This window comes from Dioscorea cayenensis, chromosome 12 (assembly GCF_009730915.1).
Source record: "Dioscorea cayenensis subsp. rotundata cultivar TDr96_F1 chromosome 12, TDr96_F1_v2_PseudoChromosome.rev07_lg8_w22 25.fasta, whole genome shotgun sequence".
Taxonomy (NCBI): Eukaryota; Viridiplantae; Streptophyta; class Magnoliopsida; order Dioscoreales; family Dioscoreaceae; genus Dioscorea; species Dioscorea cayenensis.
In genome coordinates this window covers 3,820,519-3,845,823 of record NC_052482.1, presented here as the reverse complement: position 1 = coordinate 3,845,823, position 25,305 = coordinate 3,820,519, and the positions used below count along the sequence as shown (strand labels likewise).

General features: G+C 36.3%; 3 protein-coding genes across 5 annotated transcripts; 2 read left to right on the top strand and 1 right to left on the bottom strand.

The window, feature by feature from the left end:
• Positions 1–7,587: 7,587 nt before the first annotated feature.
• On the top strand, positions 7,588–16,434 carry LOC120273117 (cyclin-H1-1-like). Its single transcript, XM_039279766.1, has 14 exons — positions 7,588–7,985; positions 8,421–8,471; positions 8,820–8,898; positions 9,051–9,181; positions 9,245–9,318; positions 9,728–9,848; positions 9,930–9,998; positions 10,150–10,191; positions 14,475–14,552; positions 14,982–15,037; positions 15,138–15,222; positions 15,916–16,004; positions 16,095–16,183; positions 16,263–16,434. Exons 1-13 carry the CDS (start codon positions 7,926–7,928, stop codon positions 16,174–16,176), a joined length of 1,017 nt encoding a protein of 338 aa, XP_039135700.1. The 5' UTR covers positions 7,588–7,925; the 3' UTR covers positions 16,177–16,183; positions 16,263–16,434.
• A 1,223-nt stretch (positions 16,435–17,657) lies between these two features.
• LOC120273688 (dnaJ homolog subfamily C member 2-like) lies at positions 17,658–22,428 on the top strand. Of its 3 annotated transcripts, XM_039280373.1 has the most exons (3): positions 17,661–17,765; positions 19,190–19,230; positions 20,185–22,428. In XM_039280373.1, exon 3 carries the CDS (start codon positions 20,260–20,262, stop codon positions 22,234–22,236), a length of 1,977 nt encoding a protein of 658 aa, XP_039136307.1. In that variant the 5' UTR covers positions 17,661–17,765; positions 19,190–19,230; positions 20,185–20,259; the 3' UTR covers positions 22,237–22,428. The 3 variants fall into 3 exon arrangements, with proteins under 3 accessions (XP_039136306.1, XP_039136307.1, XP_039136308.1); XM_039280372.1 differs by lacking the exon at positions 19,190–19,230 and having other exon boundaries at positions 17,658–17,765; XM_039280374.1 differs by lacking the exon at positions 19,190–19,230 and having other exon boundaries at positions 20,220–22,428.
• Positions 22,429–23,332: 904 nt separating this feature from the next.
• On the bottom strand, positions 23,333–24,028 carry LOC120273116 (formin-like protein 14). Its single transcript, XM_039279765.1, has one exon. The coding sequence runs from the start codon at positions 24,026–24,028 to the stop codon at positions 23,333–23,335; it is 696 nt and encodes a 231-aa protein (XP_039135699.1).
• Between the last annotated feature and the right edge of the window lie 1,277 nt (positions 24,029–25,305).

The following is a 25,305-nucleotide window of genomic DNA, read 5'->3' as shown; positions in this document are numbered from 1 at the left end:
ATTCCCCAATACCGAAAAGGAAGTCAACCTTGATCAATCACAAATACAAAACATGTAAGATATGGTATTCCCAGTATAGTGCACATAAACCTTTTCTCATAAAGGCTCCATAAGAGCAAGGAGACAACAAAGGTCTTGCACAAACTTCAACCACACATGGAGATTGGAGATGCAATAAGTACTTACCATTAATCTACACCCCTCAACTTTAAAAGTCCAATCCAACCTTGATCTCAAGCAAACAAGAATCTTATAATCTCTTAGTACACTCCAGAGCAAGGAGACAATAGAGTTCTTGTACAAACTCCAACCACAAATGGAGACTAGACTTGCAACAAGTACTTCCAATTAATTTGTACTCCTCAACTCCAAAAACAAAATCCAACCTTGATCTCAAACAAACAAGAACCTCAAAATCTCCGAGTATACTCCATAAGAGCAAGGTGACAATAGAGGTCTTGTACAAACTTCATTTACATATGGAGACTGGAATTGTAACAAACACTTGTCATTAATCTTCACTTCTCAACTCAAAAAAATCTAATCTAGCCTTGATCTCATGCAAACAAGAACCTCACAACCTCTGAGTTCATTGTCTACTACAGTTGTATGTTTGCTCGGTAACTATGTCTTAACTTTATCGCATAAACGCTCCAAGAAAGGAAGGATAAAAAGAGATCATGCTCAAACCCCAATAACACGTGAAAACTAGACTTGAATTTGTGATGAACACTAATCTACATTTCTCCAACCCAAAACGAGGAGCCTTAACTCATAGATAAAACACTATAAAAAATTCTCAAAAACCCTTCATTGATCATCTACTCAAATCTTCAGCAACCAAAAAAAAAAGATTCTTTTCAAATGTTTCTGCAAAATTGAAGTGACAACATAGGATAGGATAAATAATCAACTACATGAAACCACTAAATTATAGCTTGAATTCATAAACAAAACAAATCATCTGTCCTTCACAGTTTTATCTTTTAATCAATTTAAAAGAAGGAAGAAAAAACTTAAATTCATCAAAACAAACATAAACTAACTAAAAAATAAAAAAGCAAACAATTAAAGACACCCAAAACCCCTAACAATCTAGTTAACATAAAGGGAAAAGGAAAGAGGAAAAAGGAGGGAAAAGGGGACCGACCTTCTCCTCTTGGGTTGCCGCATAGCTATAGCTCCAGCCACCACTCCCTCTCTTGCTTGACACCATTGTTTAGATTGATGAATTAGAAGTGAACGGGACAAAAGGAACTCTAGGAGATGAAGAAGAGAACTCTAGATGGAAGGCGCAAAAGAATTAGCCATGTAACAGTGTTAATGTGGACAAATAAGAGTGACGTGAATTACCATGTCAGTTTGCCGTTAATGGTGTAAGAGCCAATAATCAAAATAACCGTAATTCTTAAGTTGGGTGATTCAATTGAAATTTTTTACAATTTAATGATCCAAATAAGAGTACTTAAATAATTAGTGGTGGTAATGGAATGGAGAATCCTCGATCCTAACTAGACGGGGACGGGGATTCCCCAATTCTTTCCCTGTGTGGAAAGGCAAGAAACTTGTCCTTGTTTTATGAAATAGAGTGAGGACGGGGAGAGCATTCCCATAGTGATAAAATTAGATGTTAGCCATTTAAATTTCAAATAATTACAAGTAGGACAAAAAACCATTTTGTAAGTATACGATGGAGTATTTTTGGTAAGTTTCTATATGGTAGTTTATGTTTAATATTATTAATACCATTTACGGGTATATTGCCAAATATATTTATCTTACTTTTAAATAATTCAAAAGGGAGACTGGAAAGTCTGAGTGTCTTACCAAGGAGCAACAGGAAAGTCTCCCTCAGGAGCATGCGAAGAATTCAAAAGGGAGCATTGATCAACGGGAAAGTCTCACTCGGGATCTGAAGAGGAAGTGAAGGGGCCAGGGCTAAAATGACGGGAATGCCCTCCACGTGCCCCAAGATGACGAGAAGTTTCTACCAGGTGTCTGTTGGTCTGCTATACAGGGGGCCGCACGTCAGGATCAGGGCCAACGAAGCAAGAAGGCATGTCACCGACTGCCGGGGAACGGTTGCTGCCATGAAAGCCCCCGCGGCGCCTCCCCGCCCCCGTGTCGGCCCACGTCCTAATCTCGGCTTCAACTAAGGCCCAAAGAAGGCATCGTCAACAGAAGGAATTGGAAAAATGACGGGGTCCACAGTGATGTCGTCCTACTCCTCGCTAGACCCATCAACCCGCATTCCATGCCCGGTTTGCACCAACCCTATATCCATGGATACAGGGGGCACAGACTGGCTGGGATGCAGGTAATTGCTTGTTTGGTCATAGTTTGTCTCACCATGGCCTATCTTTCTGCAACAATAACAAAACACTGGAAGCTTTTTCATAAAGTGCAAGAACAAAGATAAAGTTATCACCGTAGTTAACCCAAGTCCCCTGTTGAAGAGGAAGAGAAAGATTTAGCTCAATACATACTCTAGTGAATTTAGCTCTAGATCTCTCAGTGGTGTGAGAATCAATCTTAAGAACCTTACTGACACGCACCCGAATTACGTGTAACTACAAATGCACGGGTGTCGAAGTAATAATTACTCCGGTGAGTGGGTAGTCGAATCCACAGGGAACAGAAGTATTAGTATTAACTAATTCTTAGTTATCTAGTCGAAATCAATGGATGTGATAAATTGAACTAATTGCAAGAAAAGTTAATGAGTAGGCAAATAGGCAAGAAATAAAGTGAAGGAGTTCTCAATCAATTAATATGAGATACTCGGGCAATGCTCCTCCTAGGATCTAACATGAAGCTCAAGATTGGCTAAATGCTCCTAAACTGAGTCTAATGAGTCGAGGTAATCCAAGAACAACTGGCCCTTGCCTCCAAGCAACCAGTACTAGTCCTCTACAAGGTCCTAGTGGAGAAATCGCTCATTCTCAACACCTCACACCCCATACGATTGCAATAAGCTCTAGGGACACCTAAGAGTGAAACCGATTCCTAATGATAGATCCTGTCCTATTTCCCAGTGAAGGATCCCTAACCCCCTACAAGGTTCCGGTGAAGAAATCTATCAATCTCACGCCTCACACCAAATATGGTTGCATAAAGTCTAGGGAATATAGAGATAGAAAACACTCAATTAAAAGGGAAAGGGGACACTCCACTATTTCATAGCTCACCCTCTCAACACTCTTTAACCATGATGTTCTAACTCTAATGGAGACCTCTCATATCAAAGTAACAAATCAAGCAACGTAGATCAATCACAAAGATCAATAACACATGTAAGCAATGAAATCACAAGGTTAAAACTCAAATCAACTCGGATTAACTAGAAACATAAAGCAAGTCAATACAAAGAATAGATCCTAGGGTTCACATACCCAAATACCCACTAGGGCTTAGCCTTCCATGGGGCAAGTTACAAGACAAAACCATGAAGGAAAACCCCCTTGAATTCGTGATGATGGCCTTGATGGGTCGCCTAACGTCTTGAAGAATAATCCTCCGAAGCTAAGTCGCCGAAGGCTTCCTCTATGCTATGACGGAGAGAAGATAGATCAGAGTTGGTGATGGACGTCCCCAAATATAGCCAAAGGCCTCCTCTAAAACCCTAGCCGCCTTGCCTTCAAAGTGCTCCGCGAAAAACCCCGTAAAAAGTCTCCTAAAAATAGGGCAACCAACCTATTTATAGCTCAAAACCATGTTTATCACGTGCCCTCACACGCCGTGTGAATTTTCCACGCGTCCGCATGGGCTGCAGGAATTTCCACGCGGGCACGTGGACAGTAATTTTGCTATAGTGCTACTATAGTAAAATTGCTACAATGTTTTGCTACAATGCTTTTCACAAATGCGGTCCAAACATTCTCCTCTTGAGGCCACATAGTCGGACACACAACCATGTGGTAGGCTATAAGGCTTTTCTCTATCGACGCGTCTTTGAGAGGTCTTGCAATCTTCACAAAGAGAAGGAACATGAAGATGTGATTGCCTTTGTGCCCTTCCAACTAGTGAATTGACTTGAATCTCCTTGGAAGTTGGCACACAACTCCACATTCATGAACTCCTCTCCTGTCTTGGTCTTTGAATTGCATAAGAACTCGCAACATTGTGCCTTTATAGCCTATCTTTGCTTCTTTATGACTCTTCAAGGTATTCTCAACCTAATTGCACAAAAGAATACCCAATACACGATATGAGACATAAACTATATTTAAAATGATTCTCAACGCATGTAAAACACATATAAAAACATGTTTACTCAAGCACTTATCACTTGCTAAATTGGGAAGCTACTATTTCAAGGATCTCACCATCCCAAAGTTCCATCGGGAGATGGTAAAGCTGGATCCAAATAGCATCAGTAGTTAGTCGCTCGAATGCTGGTTGATATCTTTCTCTCTAAGGAGTAAGTTGAAGGATGTGACTGATCACCGTCCAGGGACCCTCCCACAATAGCTTGCTATGCATCTCCTGCGAAGAACAACAAATGCATTAGTATTCGTTTGGGAGATCTGCCACTAAGAACTCACCTAGTCCTCTCCAGGCGTCATCTAAAGCCAGCTTCGCCTGGCCGAGGGGGAGTGCTTTGCTCAGGATTTTCCCGTAGAGTAAGGACTGCATGCCATCAGAGTAGAGAGCTAGAGCTCTGGATCGATAGTGATTGCGGATCGTGATGAGGATTTGATTTTGTCAAAATGTGATTTCAGGAGATGAGGGGGTATTTCCAAAGAGCTGGATAGAGCTTCGGAGCTAACGATGTTCGCCCAGGAGATGCCAGCCTTGGTTCCTGGTCTAGGGGAAAGGGGTTCCCTAGATGACCCTGAAGGGGCCATTGAGGGAAGGGAGATCAATGAAGGGGAAGAGGCTCAGGAAGGAGATGAAAGAGTATCAAAGGGAAGAGAGATCATTTTTTTTAGGAGCTTGGAAGGCTTAAGTTGATACTGGCCTTGTGATGGGCAGAAATTTGGTGATGTGCCATATCAAAAAATGATTACCAACCTACATAAAAAAAATTGTATGGGCACAAAGTTAGCAGTTACTAATATGTAATATGAATTATGATGTAAGTGTTGTTTCTATGTTCCTAATAAGTGAAATGAAAGTTGAAGTATTCTTTAAACATTTTCAGCAAGCATGAAGACATTGTTATTCTTATTAGTTTAATAAAACATAAACAAGCAGGATTATTGAGATTTTTTTTTTTTTTTTGCATTATGTAAAATCAGGTTATTTATCTTTATGTAATTAAATAAAATTACATAAACCAAAATAAGGTCAGGCTGAACTTCATTACTATGCACATGAGCTTCATGATTAAATATAAAGAGAGGAACCTCATATAGCTTAGCTATAAAGAGGAAATGGATTGAATCAAGTCAATGCAAGGTAATAAATAAATAAATAAAAGGGTATCAAATAGCAACTATCAATGCAAGACCACATCTTTGTATAAAATAAATACCCTACACCAAAAAAAAAAATACACATTTGAATATTGTAATTGTAAATTAATAATCAATAATGCATAATACCTCCTAATAAGTTTTCAAAATTCCATCCCCTCATATTTTCCTTAATCAACTAATACAAAAACTCACATCAGTGTATCAAATAGACAATCTCCAAACAAATACAGAAGGTGTACTAAAAAGAAGCGACTATGAGATGTTAACATGGAGGGCAAAGGGAAGAGGAAGAAGAGAAAATAAGCACCAACCTCTTCTTGGATTACGGTAGAACCACCTCTTCTTGGGCAGTGACTAGGGCTGCAAATGAACTAAGCCGCTCGCGAATTACTCGGAGCTCGGCTCGGAGAAAGCTCGTTCATTAAGTAAATGAGCCGAACTCGAGCCGAGCTCGAGCTTAACATTTAAGCTCGAATTATTAAATGAGTTGAGCTTAAGCCACATACTGCTCGTCCCGTTAATGCTTACGAGCTTGCTCATTATCAATCTCATGAGTAGGCTTGCGAGCTTGGTAAATGAGTTTGCTCGTGAGCCTACTAACAAGTATGTTAAATAAACATAATAATGAACTTACTAGTCGTGAACCTGTTAAACAAGTTTGCTAAATGTGCATTTTTTTCCTGAGTATGAATGGATTTATATATGTATTAAAAATAATTTATTAATAATAGTCATTATGATTTATTATTTTTTAAAACTTTTTTCAAGCTATGCTAGAAGCGAGCTCAAGCTCAAGCTTGGCTTGTTTTTACCATAATGAACTTCTTTCGAGCCTAGCTTGAAGTGAGCTCTAGCTCGGCTCGTTTTTATCAGAAATGAGCTTCTTTTGAGTCGAACTCACAGCGAGCTCGAGCTTAAGTTTACTATCTCGAGCCAAGCTCAAGCTTATAAGTATGGTCTCAAATCGAGTTTGAGCCTGTAGCTAATTCTGTCGAGCTAAGCTCGAATGCTTCAAAGCTCAGCTCGGCTCAATTGCACCCTAGGGATGACTATGATATATATGACATTAATCTTTAATATATTAGATAAAATTTTAATGGTAAAGATTCTAAAAATATAAAAAGTAATTAATAAACTATGTGAAAATTTTAAATTAAAATTAAAATTTAACTTTTAATATATATATATATATATTATAACCTACCCCTTCATTTTACTTGCAAAATCACAAGTAATTAATCTCTCAAACAAAATTAAAAAGAGAGTCATAAGATTACTTTTTTTAAAAAAAATGATGAACTGCAAACTAATTTCACTGTTTTCCAAAGACTGAAAAAAAAATCCAATCTACTGCCTTGTTCCAGACCCAAACCCAATTCAAATCGGATCCGGATCCGCTCCAACCTTAAACCCATCCGAAACCCGATTCAATGGGACCCGAATCCGATTTCTCACGAGACCATGTAGTCCATTCCCTTCCTCTCTCTCTCTCTCTCTCTCTCTCTCTCTCTCTCGGGCACACACACTCTGCCGAAGCCCTTCTCCCTCGCTAGCTTCCGGCCGGCGGCCGCCTCATCTTGACCTCCATCCAATCCAGGTTCGTTCTTGAATGCCCATCATCATAGTAATCATGATCATCTGTTTTGATTCTCGCTTCATTGTATGCTTTCTTGTAGATTGGTGATTCTGTGATGAATATGCTGTTATATTTTGTGTGATTTTTGTATATGCACTTTGATTGATGGATTTTTTGAGTTTTGAAGTCTGTAGTGATGTATTTGTGGTTTCTTGAGCTTGATTTTTGTTGTGCTCTGGTTGGTGAGTGAGATTCTCTATTGGTTTGTGTTTGAATGATTGATAGTGCTGGAGTGATGGAAAAGTTCAAGATTTGGAGAGGAAACTCAGACATTAGGGCTGGTTATTGTATAAAGCTTTCGCTTTTTCTGTTTACTTCTATCAAATAGTATTCTGGTGATAATTCTTGCAATTTGTGCCTTCTTTATTACAACTTAGATTCTTTCAAAAAGACAACTATTTTATGGGTTATGGTAAAAAAAAAAGATGAAAGAGGAAATCATAGTTGAGGTGTAAAAGTGTAAAGTTATTTTGTGCACATCTTTCTCTCAAATCTTACACTAATAACTCTCTCCCTCTCACTTCGGTAGTTGTCTCTCTCCCTTTCCCTCTCCGTCTCTCTTCTTTGCGTGTGGCGGGGACCTCTCTCTCCCTCCATTTGGAGCACCGGCGTCGCCGCCTCACCTCTCTCTCTTGTTGAGGGTGGCCGCCACCTTCTCTCGCTCGTTGAGTTGTTGCCGTCATCTCTCTCCGGGAAAGCAATCATCGCTCATTTGCGTAAACAGCTGAGCTCGAGCTGAGAATCAGATAGGAGATCACGCGAGGCAAACTCTCTCGTAGTGGGTCCTTATCTTTCACCGATTTTGGAAAAAGCAAGGGAAAAGTTTGGAAATTTAGGGGAAATTGAAGAGAAAGAAAATTGGAAGATCAATGGCTGATTTTCAGACGTCTACCCATCGATCGAGGTGGATTTTCTCTCCTGAAGACCTGGTAATGTCATCACTTCCCACATCACTTTTTCTTCAATGCCTTCAAGTGACAATGTGTGATTTTTGAGTTTCTCTAGGAATTAGTGATAATGCTTGTAAAATTTTATCATTTTGTGCTGGTCATCAATCAATAGCAGTTTGTTTGGTTCTTTAGAAATTTGTGTCATTTAGATGTTTTTCAAGGTCAAACTTTTTTTCTTTTTGATAAATGTGGGTAAGCTGTGAGCCCTCGACCTTCGAATTGGGAGGAATTTAAACCCTCAACCTTTGACTTGGGAGGAGAATGAAGTACCACTCACCTATTGTGGAGGTAGTATCAAGAGCAAACATGAAACATGCTTCTGGATAATTATTTATTTATTTATTTTATATGTCTTTAGTTGATTCTTTTCCTTGTTGTGTTGGTATCTCACTTTTTTTTTTTTTTTGTGTTTAGGTCGAAAAGCATGAGACTGCAAATCAACGAGCTGCAAAAATGCTGGAGCAGGTAACCTTTTGATGCTGCCTTTTTAAAAAAAAAAATCTTTTTTTTTTATGTAAATTTATTTGCTATAGGTGTAGCCTACCCAAGATAGTTTTTGCTGAGTAAAAATGAATCAGGGATATGTGCATTGATAATTGTTTCATTGACCTTTATTCAATTTTATGGTGGAATCAATTCCTGAATTTAACTTAATATTCATTTACTAGGTTGATACAACCATCTTGCTCATGTTTTTTGTGATGACATTTTAACCATTTTCTTCTCCTACTGAGCATGGTTGTTTTCTTTCTCAACAATGTATGGATCATTTTTCCTTCTTTATCTAAAATAAGAATAATTGTTTGCTTGAAGTACGGTACCACACGTCTGGAAGTTAGTGTTGATGGATCACTATCCTATCCTGAACCCATCCATGACCAAAGAGAGAATGGTAAGCTCATCTCCTATTTTTGTACTTGCTGAAAATTTATTTACTTCATTAATAGTTTGAAAGTGTTCTTGCAAATGTTCTTTTCCTTTTTATTTCAAGCTTTCTTGTGCTGGTCTAACTGTCTTGATACTTAAACAACTATTCCACGACAGAAAGACAATCCACTTCAAAGCCTCTTAGTTGTGAAGAAGAGCAACTTATGCAAGTGTTTTATGAACAAAAAATTCAAGAAGTTTGCGGAGCATTTATGTTCCCTCACAAAAATTCAGGTATGGGCATTATGGTGACATTTTGTTTAAAACAGAGTTACTCTTTCAGAAAGTAATCTTATTTCACGCTGTGACAGGCAACAGCTATCATATACTTTAAAAGGTTTTATTTGCAGTGGTCTGTGATGGAGCATCACCCTAAACACATAATGTGCGTGATAATTCTTTTGTTCTATGTCTGAATTTCTTTTTCCTTTTTTTTATCTTTCTTATTTTTTTTATGCCCGTCAACCTTAGATTGATTATGGTGCCCTTGTGGCCAGTTTTAGTAGCCTATGTTACTCTTGCTTCCCCATTAATGATTGGATATATTCTATCATCTTAGCATCCTTCAACGTAAATAGGAAATTTAATTAGCATGATTTTTATGGTTTTGCACCTCCATAACTTACATGACTTCGACAGATGCCACAGTGCCTGTTTGCTTTCATTCAATATCTCGTAGTGCTATTATTCTTGTGTTCTAGGTGGAGCTAAGTAGTACAAATATCATTGTTAGTTGATAATTAGTAGGTCACCATCTTGATATACAGTACACCTTTGCCTTTTTCTGTTTACAGGCTAACTTGCATATATGCTTCCTGCAAAGTTGAAGAAAATCATGTGTCTGCTGAGGAACTTGGTAAAGGAATCCAACAAGATCATAAGATGATTCTTAATAATGAGATGCTTGTCCTTCAGGTGCATTTCCTATTGTATTTTGTTTGATGACATCAGTCTGCTTGTTGTTTGCATAAATACTTAATGATCAAGTACTTTCAGAGCTTAGGATTTGATCTTATTGTGTATGCTCCTTATCGTCCAATCGAAGGCTTTGTTGCTGACATGGAGGTGAGTCTGTCTTTCATGCTCTTATATTTTCCTGCATGTCCTATTTAGTATGAAATTTAAAAATGACTAAGTTTTGAAGGTCTTGCATATCCTGAGTGTCTCATTAATGTTGTGGCACATAGTAATTGGTGCTTTTCTCTTTCTTCTGCAGGAATTCTGCCAATCAAGAATTGATGAACCAAGCAAGTTCAAGGTAATTCTGGTTTTTGTTTTAGGAATAATTATTACGCATGTATGTTTAGTATGTTTAGACTAGTAATTGATATTTGACTTTTAACTAGTATCTGGAAGGTTGAAAGCAATTGATCTCCATATTTGATTTTGAACTAGTATCTGTAAGGTTGAATAATTATTGGACATTAATCAAGCTTGAGATCAATTGATCTCCATATTTGACTTTAACTTGTATCTGTTAGGTTGAATCTGTATGATGCTAAATTTCTTGGATGGGCACTGTCAGTTTTGTCTTTTATAACTTTGTGTCAGCAGGAAGGTTTAATACTTGGTGGATAGGTTAAGAAAGATTATGCCTGTGTCAATGTGATTCAAACAGGGGTATGTGAATTAAACCTTTCGGATTCGATTTTTGTTTCTCTTTGAAGTGTGTAACTCACAAATAAGCACTTCTGAGGAAAAAGACCCAAATATGTGTATTTCCTTCATGAGTGCTTATTTTAGGAAGAAAAAAAAACAGTTTTGGTTATTTTTAGAAGTTATTGTACTCTTGAGCAGTCATGTAGGCACGGTTGCTAAAATAGTAAGATTGGTGGCCACCACTAAATAAGAAGCTTTCTTGCTTTTTCATTTTTTATTGCATTGCTATTTTATTCTTCTTTCCTATCTTTATCTGTTTATTTCCCTAATATCTTTCCATTTTATATCATGCAAGAATATCAAAGTGTGTAGTTCTACTCTCCATGAGAAAGTTTGTCCTACAAAAATTAGAAAAATAAATTAATATACATTTCTACAAGTGGATTTGTGTTGAGGAGTGCTAAGGTGATTTATAATGAAGGCAATTAAAATAGATGACGTCAATTTCATGGATGAAAGAAACAAATAACCAAGGATTGGAATACTCACTAGCTCACTGTTGAGTTGAGAATAAGTTTCTTGAGTTGATTAGACCCTTTTGCTAATGAAGGATGAAATGAGCAAATCTGAGCTTACTCCTCATCAACCTTGTTTCTAACAGTATACATCTTTCCTATATCTGATAATCCCAACCTTGTTCTTAGATTTCGGAATAGAAATATGATCTTTTTATAGATTGCTGAAGTGGGTTTTATATGGATAGAAAACTGCAGTATTTAGTATGGAATCAATCTCGACCTTATTCATAACTATCTCCTTAAACATAAGAGCCTTTTCCTAACTTCAAAAATTGTCTATTGTCTCCTAAAACTGAGAAACATGCTCTTAATTCGTAATAAACTTTAATAATAGAAATAACACGTCACTAATGCTTAATATGACTCTGGTAAGTATAAATGATGGGTGGCCTTACATTGTCTTCATTTTTAAAGCCACACTGGCCTCAAGCTTGAACTGAGGATACTACTGTTTAACTGCTTGGATTCACATGTATGACTGTTACTTACCAGCTATGTTGCCTTATTCTTTTTGTCCATGATCTGCTGGAATCTACCTTGATATTGAAATTGCATTGTTACATGGTTCCAATTACACAGACATCTCCCAGCTGCTTCAGCAGGTGAATCTTGAGCACAACAACCACTATATATAAATAAGTGAATCGGGCACAAGTCTACTTGAAATCTGCAACCCTGAACTCTGATTGGAACCTTTTTAAACACTGCCCACATTCCAGTTTGTTTTTATTTGCTACCATAACCTTAAAGTGTGAGGCAGCTCAGGTGGGTTATGTTGAAGTTGCAACTTCGTTGCTCATCCTCACATTTGCTACTGAAATTGATGAGAATGGTCCATTGCTGTGCTTAACAGTGCCCTTTACCTGCGTCATTCTTTTCCCTGCAATCCCATTTAAAGCATAGACTGCAATGTTACCCATTGCTTTTCTCATGGGCTCATCCTTATGTTTATGTTCTTGTGATCCTTTTTGATGTTTTCCCTCTACCTCCAATGTGAAGTAGTTGTTCTCAGCCCTGGTGGCTAGATTTAGACTTCTTGTCACAACTGTAACACTGGCCCTTGGCCTAAGCCAATCACTAGAAAGGGTTTTGTCCAATAGTTGAGTTGGGATAGGTGATAGCTTCCCTCTGATTAGCTCTATGGATTTCTCACATTCCCCATGTCTGTCCCTTTCTTAGTTCTTACTCATCTGTCTTTGGTATGGATGAGAAATGGAGAATACCCCCTATAGAGTTCATGGCCTTCACTGTTCTACGCATCGCTGGATTTCATGTTTTAATTCTCATATGAAATTTCCAACGATCATTGTTCTGGTTAGTCCTGTATCATTGTCATTAATTCTTCAAACTTCTCTGGATATTATTCCACATTTTCCGTTTGTCTGAAACTTCTTCAAAGTTGTGTCAAAATTTTCATATTCAGATGGACCAAAATGACTCAACAAGTCTGTCTTAAACACTGATACTAGCAGTTCATTCCTTTTAGGTGATAGACAGCAAAGATTAATTACTTTGGTCTTTTTTGGTCAGCAAGCTAGCCAGATGCTTCAAACAAGCAATGTTTGAGTTATCTTATTTATTTCTTTTTTTTATAAAAATTAATTATTTAAATATTTGATGTATTAATGAATTTTTTTAAATATTAATATTAATAAATACTTCTAATGAACTTAATAGTAAATTTAAGTTTAAAATATTTAATTCTAACTAGTGGTAAAAAAAGTCATAGTGTGTTAACTCATAAAAATTATTCCGACAACCTATTTTCAAAATTGATTTTTTTGAAAACATACTCTAACTCACTAACCAAACACAACTTTTATCTTTCTCTTTTTGTTGAGTTTGAAGAATTTTGAAACTTTAAAATGCCATTCATTTGGTTATGACATGCAAAACTCCATAAAATTAACATTGTGGATCTTGTACAGCTGTTAGTTGGACATTCATCAAAATTCTATTTGGTTGTTGGTCTTTTATACCTTTTGTGCTATATGTTGCAACCTGCCCCTCTGGTCTATGTGCTCATCTCTATTACGAGGATGTAACCTGGCTATGATACAAAATGATAGGATACTACCTTCCACAAGGGATATCATTTGAGATAGTCCTGACCTCACTTTTAGAATGTGGAGTAGAAGCAGGTCATCTTCCTTGATGGCTGAATTAGGTTTTACATAGATTGAATATGCCAGAATTTGGAATAGATTCCAAACTGTCCATAACTATCTTGTTAAATGTAAGCAAACTTTATTGTATTCAAAATGTCTGTCTCCTCCTTAAAAGCCAGGAATATACTCTTAAACAACCAGACTGAACTAATAACATAAATTACATATAACTAACACTTAATACACCTACCATAAGTGTAAATGATGAGGGACCTGACATTTCCAGGTCTCCTTCAATTTTCCTGCTTTCTTCTGCTGCTACTGCTGCTCCATTTTATTTACTATTTACTCTTTTTCTTTACCATTTAGCAATCATGGCCCGCACTGCTGGTTTTTGTTTCAAGTAGGCACAATATCACATTTCAACTGCTTTTCCCATTTTATTCTCCTTAGGGTTCAAGGTTTAAGATTTAAGATTTATGGTTTAGGGTTCAAGGACCTTCTGATGTCATGGGGAATTTAAAGGGAATAATAGTAGAACTTATAAATGTCCATAACATGATAATCAGCTTATGCTTAATTGGCCATTATAAATTCAACTTTTTTGGATACAAGACTTTCTAAAGAAATTCTCAATCTAATAACCAAATTTCCTAGTTACCACTAATAATTAAAAATTTAATCTGGCCTTTATAATAGTTTGATTGACTACAACATGATAACTTTAGGTGGACAGCGAGGTGGACAAGTGAAGCAGTCTTTTTTTTTCCCTTAATACTGATCACGTCCTTGAGAAATGAATCATCTTGTATGACACTGTATAATGAGAAAACACCCATTGACTTGAACTAGTGGTCATGAATTTGATGGATTCTGATATGAAAGAAAGGACCCTGGTGTGATATTGCTACTTGATGGTCTTTGATTGTGATAATTGCATGTAAAAAATTCATTTTCTAGCCATTGGGCTTATTGTTGATTGTTAATACTCACCAAACTCCTGTAATAACCTTTGAGGGTATCTTGAACTTATTGTTGGTTTTGTCTTTTGCTTAATTGATGACTCTACCAAGCATTGTTATTCTAGAAAGGTGCTGTCTAAATGTTATTGTTGGCATTCATTTGTGTTGTTTTTGGAGAAAATTTGTTTTATATATACTTGTTTGTGTTTAGGGAAAATATCCAATCATGTTATGTATATAACTTGGTACAATTCTCAATGTTTCAACTTCACTCTCTTTTTTCTTTTTCTATAGGATCTCATTGAAACAGCTAAATCAGAGGTAGATAAGATCATGCTGACTGATGCACCTCTTCTTTTCCCTCCTGGCCAGGTAAATGCTATCTACATTGTAGACTGCTTAATGAACATTTTTCTTATGATTCTATTCTTGTTTTTATTTCTTTTCAGTGAAATGCGCCTTTGTGTCTTTTCATCTTTTATGGTGCATGTTTCTTTAGTATGTCATCTTTTTCCTGGATCTAAGCCATGCTTAGGCATTTATCTCATCATTCTTTTAAGGTTATTTGATGCCTTGATTTGGCTTTAACAGTTGCTATATTCTACTTATAGATTTCCAATTAATAATTATAGGCACATGACAGGGTACCTGCATAATTCAGGCTGGAATTTTTGCATTCATATGACATCTTATTCCTTTTTTTTTGGTTGAAATTGGTTTTGTCGGTGCCACATTTAATAGCAAGATAATTTTTCATCAAATACTAGTTTATGTTTTAGTGCGTGAGATCTCTTTGTGCAGCTCGCATTGGCAGCTTTGTGCAGGTCGAATGAGGTGCACAGGGTACTTGATTTTTGAGAGGTTTCTCACTTTTCTCTTTCTCCTTCCTTGAAAGGCTTTGACCTTTTATCTTCTTATGTTGCCAACTGTTTTCTATTAAGTCATAAATTTCTGCAGTTATTTAGAGGGCATATTCAATCGGCAATGCGCCAGCCATAGCACTTTGGAGCTTACTGAATCTCTGAAGGCTGTTGACTTTTTGGTAAGCACTCGGTCATATGTGAATGTTTTTCTATAATGTCTCTAATTCTTGAAGCTTATGGTCAAATCTGGCACAGGACTGTGGAAATTATACTGTACAGGATATTCTTCAATATTGATATTCTATTAGGATCTGTAATTAGCACTTTGGAAGGGCTTTTCTTTTGACACAAGGGAGTGACATCAGTGTGAAAGTTTACCTGATTATGATATTGGTTAGGGTTAGGGTAAGTATTTGCTATTTTAGTCATTAGATGAGGATTTAACATCTTCCAATAGAAAACTGTTCACTAAAATGGTGATGACTGTTAGCTTTATATTAACCATGGTTGAGCTGGAACTAAGGTTTGTTTATTGTGAGGACTGAAAGGGAAACCATTCATCGTTCTGGTAACAGTAATAGATCAAACCATGAATTTGTTTGGTGGTTCGGTTTAAATTTCACGGAGACCTTCCACTCAAAATCTTAATGGTGTTGAATACAAGGAATATAATCATCTAGTTGAGAAACTCAATTGAAATGTTCATTACAAAGTTGCTCAGGATACTCAACTGTTGGGGGATGGATAAATTAACAATGTAGTTGCTCTTATATACTGTTGAATGTGCCAAAGTTTCATAACACACCTATTCCTAACTACTCATCTTTTCTTCGCCTTTGTGGTTGTTCACATGCTTTCGAGGATGACTGCAGGTTGAAAAACTGAAGATCCCGACAGCAAAAGACATGAGGCATATTGACCGGAAACTGAAGAACTGTTTGGATCCAAGCTCTGTTGATGAGTATTTTCTTTCAACTATTAACAAATCATGATTTTTCCTTTTACCATTTCAATTTTTGTTGCTGGAAGTATTTTGCTAACTTTTGTGCAGGAGCAAAAAGCGGGAAAAGCGCTCCAAGCACAAATCTAAACGAACCGGAAGCGAGACCCACGGAGTACCTTCAGAAATGTAAATTTGCCGTAAGTATCTGAATTTCAAAGCCCAATTCTTGCTCTAATCTTCTCCCTAGTGCTCAGATGTGTTTTTTTGTTCTTTCAGGTAAAAATGAGCTCATGGCAACAATTGGCTGTTGGCTTCCATGCTTTCTGGTTTAAATGTCCAAACATGTTATTCAAAAATTTATTATATAAATAAACTTTGTGAAATTTTATTTATCTTCACCATAACTTTTGTGGATTTTGCATATTATCAAGTGCTGTTTCATTTTATAATTTAGCAAAACAAAGCTGGATATTAATTTGGGCTTATCTATATATATATATATATATATATATATTGTGTATGTGTGTCTCTAATTTCATAGCAGTGAAGAAGGTATTCAAAATTTGATTTCTTAACAAAAACCTGATAGGTCTCTTGTTTGTTTGAGAGTCTTTTCTAGATCTTTGCTTAAAAACAATCCAGTGGTTGTTATATTTTTGCCTTTATTATTATTATTATTATTATTATTATTATTATTGATAATGATGAGGATGATTGTTGCTGTTGTTGTATTTAAGTCTCTTTGTTTGGTTGGCAAATTGTGCCACCCAGTGCTTAGTCTTCATTCTCTTATAAAGAATTGTATGGTTTCTCTCTGATTTTTTTTTTTTTAATATATATATTGGAATAAAAATATTAATTTGTTCAAATTATGAGGCTAATTTAAAAAATTTGAAAATATAGATTGTATATTTTTCACCTCTTCAAAATTTTAGGGAGTTATCTAAATCGACATTTTAAGAGAGTTTTTATATTAAAAAAATTGAAAAAAAGTAAAAATAAAGTTAATATTTTTATTATCTAAAAGAATAATAATGTAAGCGACAAGTTTAAGTAAATCAACATTTTAAGAGAGTTTTTATATTAAAAAAAATTGAAAAAAAAGGTAAACATAAAGTTAATATTTTTATTACCTAAAAGAATAATAATGTTAGCGACAAGTTTAAGTAAACCAAATAGAGTTTTATAAACATCTAATGTGTGTCTACGCACATAAAACAACTTTTTTTTTTTAATTTTGAGTTCCTGTTTTTATAAACATTGGTACATTAAAAATTAGTCTATTAGACTGCAATTCAAATGTTAAAAATTAGTAGAATTTTTAAATATATATTTAAAAAAAATACCAATTCAATTCTACAGGCAAAGTTATTAGTAATTAATCTTTTTCACTCACACAGAAGCATGTATCTGCCCAAATTTATCCAAAAATAATAAATAAAACAAAATCATAAAGATTAACAATAAGATATTAATTTTTGATTTTTTTTTTTTTTAAAAAAGAGCTCATCAAATAATATAACTAATGTTCAAAGGCTCACAAATAAAAAACTCAAACCGGGTTCAAAACCCGGTTCAAAATCAAACCGGGTTCAGACCGATCACGTGCATCGTGACTATTCCCTGAATCCCTGCCACCCTCTATCCCTTATATCTCTCCAAAACCTAATTTTTTCTTCTGCTCTCCCTCTCTCAAGCTGCCAAATCCCTTCTCTTCCTCTCTGGCTGCTGCCCCGCCGCCGCCTCCTCAACGCCCATCTTGACCTCCTTTCAATCCAGGTTCGTTCATGATCATGATCATCTGTTCTGATTCTCGCTTTATGGTATGCTTTCTTGTTGTTTGGTGATTCAGTGATGCATATGGTGTTATGTTTTGTGTGATTTTGTTCGATGCGCTTTGATTGATTGAGTTTTTTGAGTTTTGATGTTTGTGATGATCTGTTTGTGGGTTTGGGGGGCCCTGTTGTTCTATTTGATTTTGTACTGTCCTTTGATTTTGCTTGTGTTGGATGATTGATGTTGTTGGTGTGATTGGAAGTTCAAGATTTGATGAGGAAAACAAGACAATAGGGCTGGTTATTGTGTAAAGGTTTCCCTTTTCCTTTTTCTATCAATTAATGTTTTGGTAATGGTCCTTGCAATTTGTGCTTCTGTTATGGTTTAGATTCTTTCAAAAGGAACAGATTGTTTGTGGGCCAAGATTGAAAATGGAACGGGAAATCGTGGTTGAGTAAGAATTTGGTTTTGAAATAAATTTGAGATCTGATATCAATTGGTAGTCATATTTGCAACAAATATAGTGTTTATGGATGCAAGTAGTTTGGTTTATGGGAGTTAGACATTTTAGTCTTGCCTTGCTGGTAATTCCTTTCTTTTTTTCTTTTTTTTTGGACACTTGATAAAAGGTTGGGTTTTGTTTTGTTATGTTTTTGTTTGATTGTGCACTATGTTTGGACAAATTTTATTTAATCTATCATGCCTCAAGGCCATGCACCTAATTGAAGTTTTTTTAACTTTTTCGAATGTATATATATATATAATTTTGGATAGGGGTTGTATTTTATTTTATGATTGATATGCAAGTGTGGTATTTTAGTCAGCATGTGGTTACTGCACATTATTGACTCTCATTTGTCTTGGTGCTGTTTTTTCACTGATGTCCATAGCTAGCTTGGTAATTGCCATCAGAAGTCAGATCCCTTATTAAGCGTTTTGAGTCCTATTTGAACCTTAACAATACCATGTTAGTTAATGATAAACATCTGATATGGAAGATGAGATTCGTCATGCAGATCTTGGAAAGAGAGAATTAATGGAAAGGATGAAAATCCATACCAGATCTTTTATTGTATTTCTATTGTGCTGAAGATGTCTCCGTAGTTTCATAGTGATCATCAACTTTTGGTTCTACAAATAGTCATAGACATCATTAGTCAATTAAAAAGAACCCAACTCACGGAAGAATCCTTGAAATTACTAGCCTAAATAGGAAACCGATTACATGAGAATAGGTTTATGTACATACACAGATACACTTATGTATCATGCTTTTACATCTTCAGCATCCTAATCCAGTGCATGTGTCAAACCAATTACAGCTATAATTAAAGAATGGGTTTAGGAGCCTCAAAATCTATGCTTATTAATGCTTTAGCTCATGGAATCCTCTAACCAAGTTTATTTGGCTATGTGTATCTTTTTAGGTATTTGGCCTTGCTATTTAAAAGTCAAGCAATTGTAGCAAGTAAGTCCTATTTGATGTGTAACTTTTCAGTGCAAATTTTTCTTATGTGTGACACTGGATTTGCTTTTCCTCTTTGCACTCAAGTGTTGATTGCTGTGAATGAACCTTGCAGCCTTTTTTTTGCATCTTCATTATGCCTTCCTTGTCTTAAAAAGCTGTTTTCAGCTTTCACCTTGTACCAAGAGAGTGTAATATTTCGAATAAATTTAGGAACCTTCGGTCAGTCTTTGCTAATTACTGTTTATGGTGGAAGAACTAACTTATTGTTCTAAGTGTTTAGGGCATTTACAGTCCAAGAACTAAATCGTTAGACAAATATCCAAAGTGAAATTGATAGATAGCATACACATCGATGTTCAAGTGGTGGCATGATGTGAATTTTGGATTGAGTATTTTTAGGGAAATAAAAAAAAGGAAACTTGATTTCTTGTATTGGTTGTGTGACTTGATGTTAGGAAGATTGTTTTTCTTTCATATCATCATTCCTCCCTGTGTTCCTTCTATTTTAGTTCGATCTGAAATTGTTTTAGTAAGGGGAGTTGTGTTTGGTTGATAGATAAGCCTAATTCCTCAACCAACCAACCATCTTATCTTGATTTAGTTATTTGAATAAATAATCTAATAATTATGTAAAAATCATTAATATTAATAAACATCTATCATTAATCAAAAAAATAAAATTTTGGTTTTGAATAATATTAATAAGGTTAAAATTTGCTATAACTTAGATGAAATTCCCCTAAACTCATTTATCATAAATATGCTTTCTATATGTCAGCTTGTATTTTGTAACTATCAATTGAAGTGGAAGTTTTGTTTAACCTACTGAATTTGATGTGAAAACTTGATGATAATATTTTATGGAGCATTTCTTGTTTCTATAGCTTAATTTTCTCGGTACTCTTTGTGCTACACCACATGCCTAATTGTTCATCATTATTTTTATCACTCCAGGGCTGCTTTGTGATTGCATTCCTTCCCTTATCTAGGTGATTTTCAAAGGTTAAGAGGCAAAGAAGAATATTCTGAATGGAAATGTCAAAGAGTTGTCTGCTTATTTCGTATTCACCTGAGATCATTAATGGGGAACCTATACTCGTCTCATCAAATTGCCTTCCTGTGAAGGCCGTATATTTTGAGCCTGCGGGGCATGCTTTTCATGATGCTGCACTTAAACTTCTTGGTTTTTATGAGGAAGAAGATGCAGATGCAGATACAGATGACCAAAGTGTTAAGTCTGATGATAGAGGCCAAGCATATAGAGCATCTACAGATTCCTACAGCAGCAAGGGCAAAAAGAAATCCGGTCCTGGAAGCAAGCAGCAAGACCATTATGCACTCTTAGGCTTGGCGCACTTGCGATTCCTGGCTACTGAAGAACAAATAAGAAAAAGTTACCGAGAGACTGCTTTGAAGCACCACCCTGATAAGCAGGCTGCTCTTCTTCTTGCCGAGGAATCAGAAGAGGCTAAGGAAGCAAAAAAGGCTGAGATAGAAAGCCATTTTAAAGCTATTCAAGAAGCTTATGAAGTCTTGATTGATCCTGTGAAAAGGAGGATTTATGATTCTACTGATGAGTTTGATGATGAAGTACCAACTGATTGTGCGCCACAGGACTTCTTCAAGGTCTTTGGTCCAGCATTCATGAGGAATGGGAGATGGTCTGTTGCTCAGCCTGTTCCCTCTCTTGGGGAAGAGAACATTTCAATGCAAGAAGTTGATAGCTTCTATGATTTCTGGTACACTTTTAAGAGCTGGAGGGAGTTCCCCCATGCAGATGAGTTTGATTTAGAGCAAGCTGAGTCTCGTGACCACAAGAGATGGATGGAAAGGCAAAATGCTAAGCTAAGGGAAAAGGCCAAAAAGGAAGAGTATGCTAGAGTTCGATCTCTTGTCGACAATGCTTATAGAAAGGATCCAAGAATTATTCGGAGGAAGGAGGAGGAGAAGGCGGAGAAGCAGCGGAAAAAGGAGGCGAAATACCTGGCTCGAAAATTGCAGGAGGAAGAGGCCGCAAAGGCCGCTGAAGAGGAGAGAATCCGGAAAGAGGAGGACGAGAAAAGAGCAGCAGAAGCTGCTCTAAACCAAAAGAAGTTGAAAGAAAAAGAAAAAAGGCTTATGCGGAAAGAGAGGACACGATTGCGCAGTCTTTCTGCGCCTGTCTTGTCACAACCTCCGCATAATCTCATAGATGATGATGTGGAGAGGCTGTGTGCGACACTTGACATGGAGCAACTCAGGCATTTGTGTGATAACATGGAGAGGAAGGAGGGAATCATTGAAAAAGCTCAACTACTAGCAGATGCATTGAATGGGGAGAAAACAAAAGCAGAGAAGGATTCACAATTGAACAGTTCTGAGAATTCAGGCCCAAAAGCTAACGGTGCGACAGGACAAGTGAAGAAGACAGACAACCCCTTAAGCAACTATGAGAAGAAAGAGAAACCCTGGGCAAAGGATGAGATCGAGATGCTGAGAAAGGGCATGCAGAAGTATCCAAAGGGGACATCAAGGAGGTGGGAGGTTATCTCAGAATATATCGGTACTGGACGGTCAGTTGAAGAGATTCTTAAAGCCACAAAAACTGTGCTTCTTCAGAAGCCTGACTCATCAAAAGCCTTTGATTCTTTTCTTGAGAAGCGGAAACCTGCACAATCCATTGCGTCACCACTTACGTCCAGAATCGAGTCAGAAGGTTTGCCTGCTGTACAAGTGGAAAACACTGCATCCAATTCTATGCCTAGTCAGACTTCCAGCAGTAATGGAACTGGCAAGAATCCAGAAAGCGAACCTATTTCAGTTCCTACTGGAGTTTCATCTGAACAAGACGCATGGTCTGCGACTCAAGAACGTGCTCTTGTTCAGGCTCTTAAGACATTTCCGAAGGAGACAAGCCAACGCTGGGAACGCGTTGCTGCTGCAATTCCTGGGAAAACTGTGAACCAGTGCAAGAAGAAATTTGCTTTGATGAAGGAGAATTTCAGAAGCAAGAAAAATGCTGAGTAAAATGAGCATGTTTTTGTTCATCTGGATTGTTTTCATTATCTTTACAAAAGGCTGCTGGGAAAGGATGAAAATTTTGCTGACTCTTTGAAATTAAGTTGGCATCAAGTTGATTCAAGTGAGAGAGACAAAGAGGGAGGTTGCAGTTCATTTTTACACCTTTTTTATGACTTATGTTATTGTCGGAATTTTGGATGATGTGGTGAATGTTGTATTACCAGAGGAGTGGAATATTGTCGATGTAAATGAACAAAAAATAGTCGACTAATAGTTTGTCAAATTGAACTACACAGATAGCTCATGACAGGCAATTTTTTTAGAAAAAAACGAGTGTGTAATATAGCGCTTGGAGCTCTCAACTTTCTTGGTATGTTTTTGAGTTGGTTTTGCTTCATTAGTGTTGTTCATCATTTCACCTTTAATTAAAATCAGTAGTATTCACTTTTTTTTAAAAAAGAAAAAAGAAAAAATTACAATTTTACCTCCTTGTTGGTTTCCTTGTTATTAATGCTAATATTTTTGGTGCTTGATCATCATTATGTAATTATCTTGAGATCTTGTGCAAATATTATTTCTATTTCTAGTTATTGTGTTTGATAGGAAAATTTGGAATAATTAAGGATAATAAAACACATATTACTAATCAGCTAAACAAGATTATTTTTATCTTTGTCATTCCAGTCTGATTTAAGATCAAAAACCAAAATAACAAAAAGAGAAAAAAAAAAAGTAAGAAATATCATTACACTTTCATCGACTTTCTTACTTCACAATAAACCCAAACCAAAATAATTAAAAAAAATATATAGATACAACAACAACATGCCTTTCATTTCATGCATATAATATTCATAGATACAAGAAAACAAATCCCAATCTCAAAGGTCAAAGACCAAAATGACACCCACTATATATAAATAAGAAAAAGAGCCAAAACAAATAATTAAAACAGTACATATAATTAACACAACCTTCACTCTTAAATATATCTCAATTCTTTTTTTCATCCACACAACATATACGATAATAACAACAACAACAACAATAATAATAAAAACACAACCCATATCATGCATGCATGCATAAATTCAATCTCAAATCAATTGGACGTAGCCTTTCCAACATTAGAACCATTCCTAAGCTTGTTCCTAACACGGTTAATAAAATCATCAGCCTTACCATCAATATTCTTAGTCTCCAACCTCTGAGGTTGTCTTCCTCCTGCCACCGTCGCCGGCACCGGCGCCGGCGCCGGTACCGGAGGTGTTGGTACAGGTAACTGTGCTTGTGGTACTACAACCTTTGGAGCCACTGATGTAGGCACTGATGGTGGCGGCGGTGGTGGTGGTGCTTCTTCTTTCTTGGTGGTGGTGGTTCTCCGGTGAGCCTTACCGGTCTCCGGTGGATTCACCGGAACTTTTTGTTGTGCTTGTTGTTTTTGAATCTCAATCTTTGATGGTACTTGCACTTGGACTCCATCTAAAGGTTTCTTTGGAGGTGGAAGAGTATTGTTGATTTGTTGGGGCTCAATGACAGTTTTGGGAGGCAATGATGGTGTATCATGATGTTGATGTTGTTGATGATGATTATCATGAGAAGATGGATTGTGGTTATTGTTTTCAAGAACTTGTGGAGGTTTGTTTGGTGGTGATTGGTTTGGAGTGGTGGTGGTGGTGGGTTGTTCTTGGTTCTTGAAGGTAAGACGGCGAAGAGGTCGAAAAGCCGAATTGTTGACATTGAAGACATTGAAGAGCTTCTCACACATGCCCATTGGATTTTCCTTCTTGCTCTCCATTTTCTTTTTTTCTTTCTCTTTTTCTTTTTTTTTGAGGGTGGAGGTTTGGAGATGAAGAGAGGGAGGGGGAGAAGGGGTTTTAAAGTTTTGGAGTTTTTGTTTTTGGTTTTGGTTAGGGTTGAGATAAAAGAGTGTGAATGAGACTGAGAAAGTTGGCAAATGGAGGTTGGATTGATATATTCTTTGATTTTTTTTTTTTTCTTTTTCACAAATGCCCTTAGAAAATAGGGTTTTTTATTGGAAGGATACCTCTTTATTATGTGAGAAGTGTAATTTTGTTGGGTGGAGTTTATCTTTATGTTTATCCTATTTGGTTTCAGAATAAGTAATCTTCCCTATTAAATAGGTATAAAGATTATTATTTTTTCTATATTATATATATAGAGTAAACTACCCAGATAGTCCCTAAATTATGGGGTTGTTCTTATTTTGGTCACTGAAGTTCAAAAATTTTAATTGCGTCCCTCAACTATATATTTTTTTTTCCAATCAAGTCTTTCTAGCGAACGGCATTAATGGCAAGCTGACGTGACTCACCACGTCATTGGCAACTTTACATGTCAGCTTGTTTGCTAATTCCGCTTCATTTCCTTTACCTCTACAGTGAACTTTTTTTCTTTCCTAAACTTCTCACTTTCCCTTTCATTCATCCACGAAGAAAGCACTTGATGAGCATGGTGCCGAGCAAGAGACCGAGCAATCGCTGAAGTGGTGTCATGGAGGAGAATAATATTAAGGTAGGTGCTTTTTTTTTTAAGCCCATCGTCTTCTCTTTCCTTGCCCTAAAATAACCTTGGTATCTGATTTTGGTTTTGATTTTTGTCTCATGAAATCAAGTTTTGAAGTGACCATTACCTGCATTTTTTTTTTTGGGGACTCTGGGTGATGGAATAGAAATTTGGTCATTTTTATGAGAGTCCTGCAGTCAAATTCAGCGACAGTTTCTATTATGGAAAGAAATTTCTAAGATAGATATCTAGTTGTCTATATTTCTTATGTGTTCTCAATATTATTCAGGATATGGTAATTGCTTGGTGTAGATAGCTCTCCAGTGAATGAGTGGCATAGAATTCCAAATGGATTAATGCAACATTTGTGACTCTCTTCATCAAACAAAAATTATTTGAAACTATGATAGGCTAATATGTGTTTAAGATGCTATTATTAGAAAGATAATACTTACTTATTAGAATATTTTTACACTTAGTAACTTCATCGGTCAACTAGGAAAGCTGACGTGGAAAGTTGCCAATGACGTAGTGAGCCACGTTAGCTTG

Bases quoted from the DNA above. Each gene is read 5' to 3' on its own strand.
- LOC120273117 (XM_039279766.1), top strand. From the start codon at position 7,926: ATGGCTGATTTTCAGACGTCTACCCATCGATCGAGGTGGATTTTCTCT. The intron at 9,182-9,244 runs GTGACATTTTGT...ACGCTGTGACAG, and splicing joins ATTCAGGTATGGGCATTATG to GCAACAGCTATCATATACTT. The intron at 9,319-9,727 runs GTGCGTGATAAT...TTCTGTTTACAG, and splicing joins CATCACCCTAAACACATAAT to GCTAACTTGCATATATGCTT.
- LOC120273688 (XM_039280372.1), top strand. From the start codon at position 20,260: ATGGAAATGTCAAAGAGTTGTCTGCTTATTTCGTATTCACCTGAGATC.
- LOC120273116 (XM_039279765.1), bottom strand. From the start codon at position 24,028: ATGGAGAGCAAGAAGGAAAATCCAATGGGCATGTGTGAGAAGCTCTTC.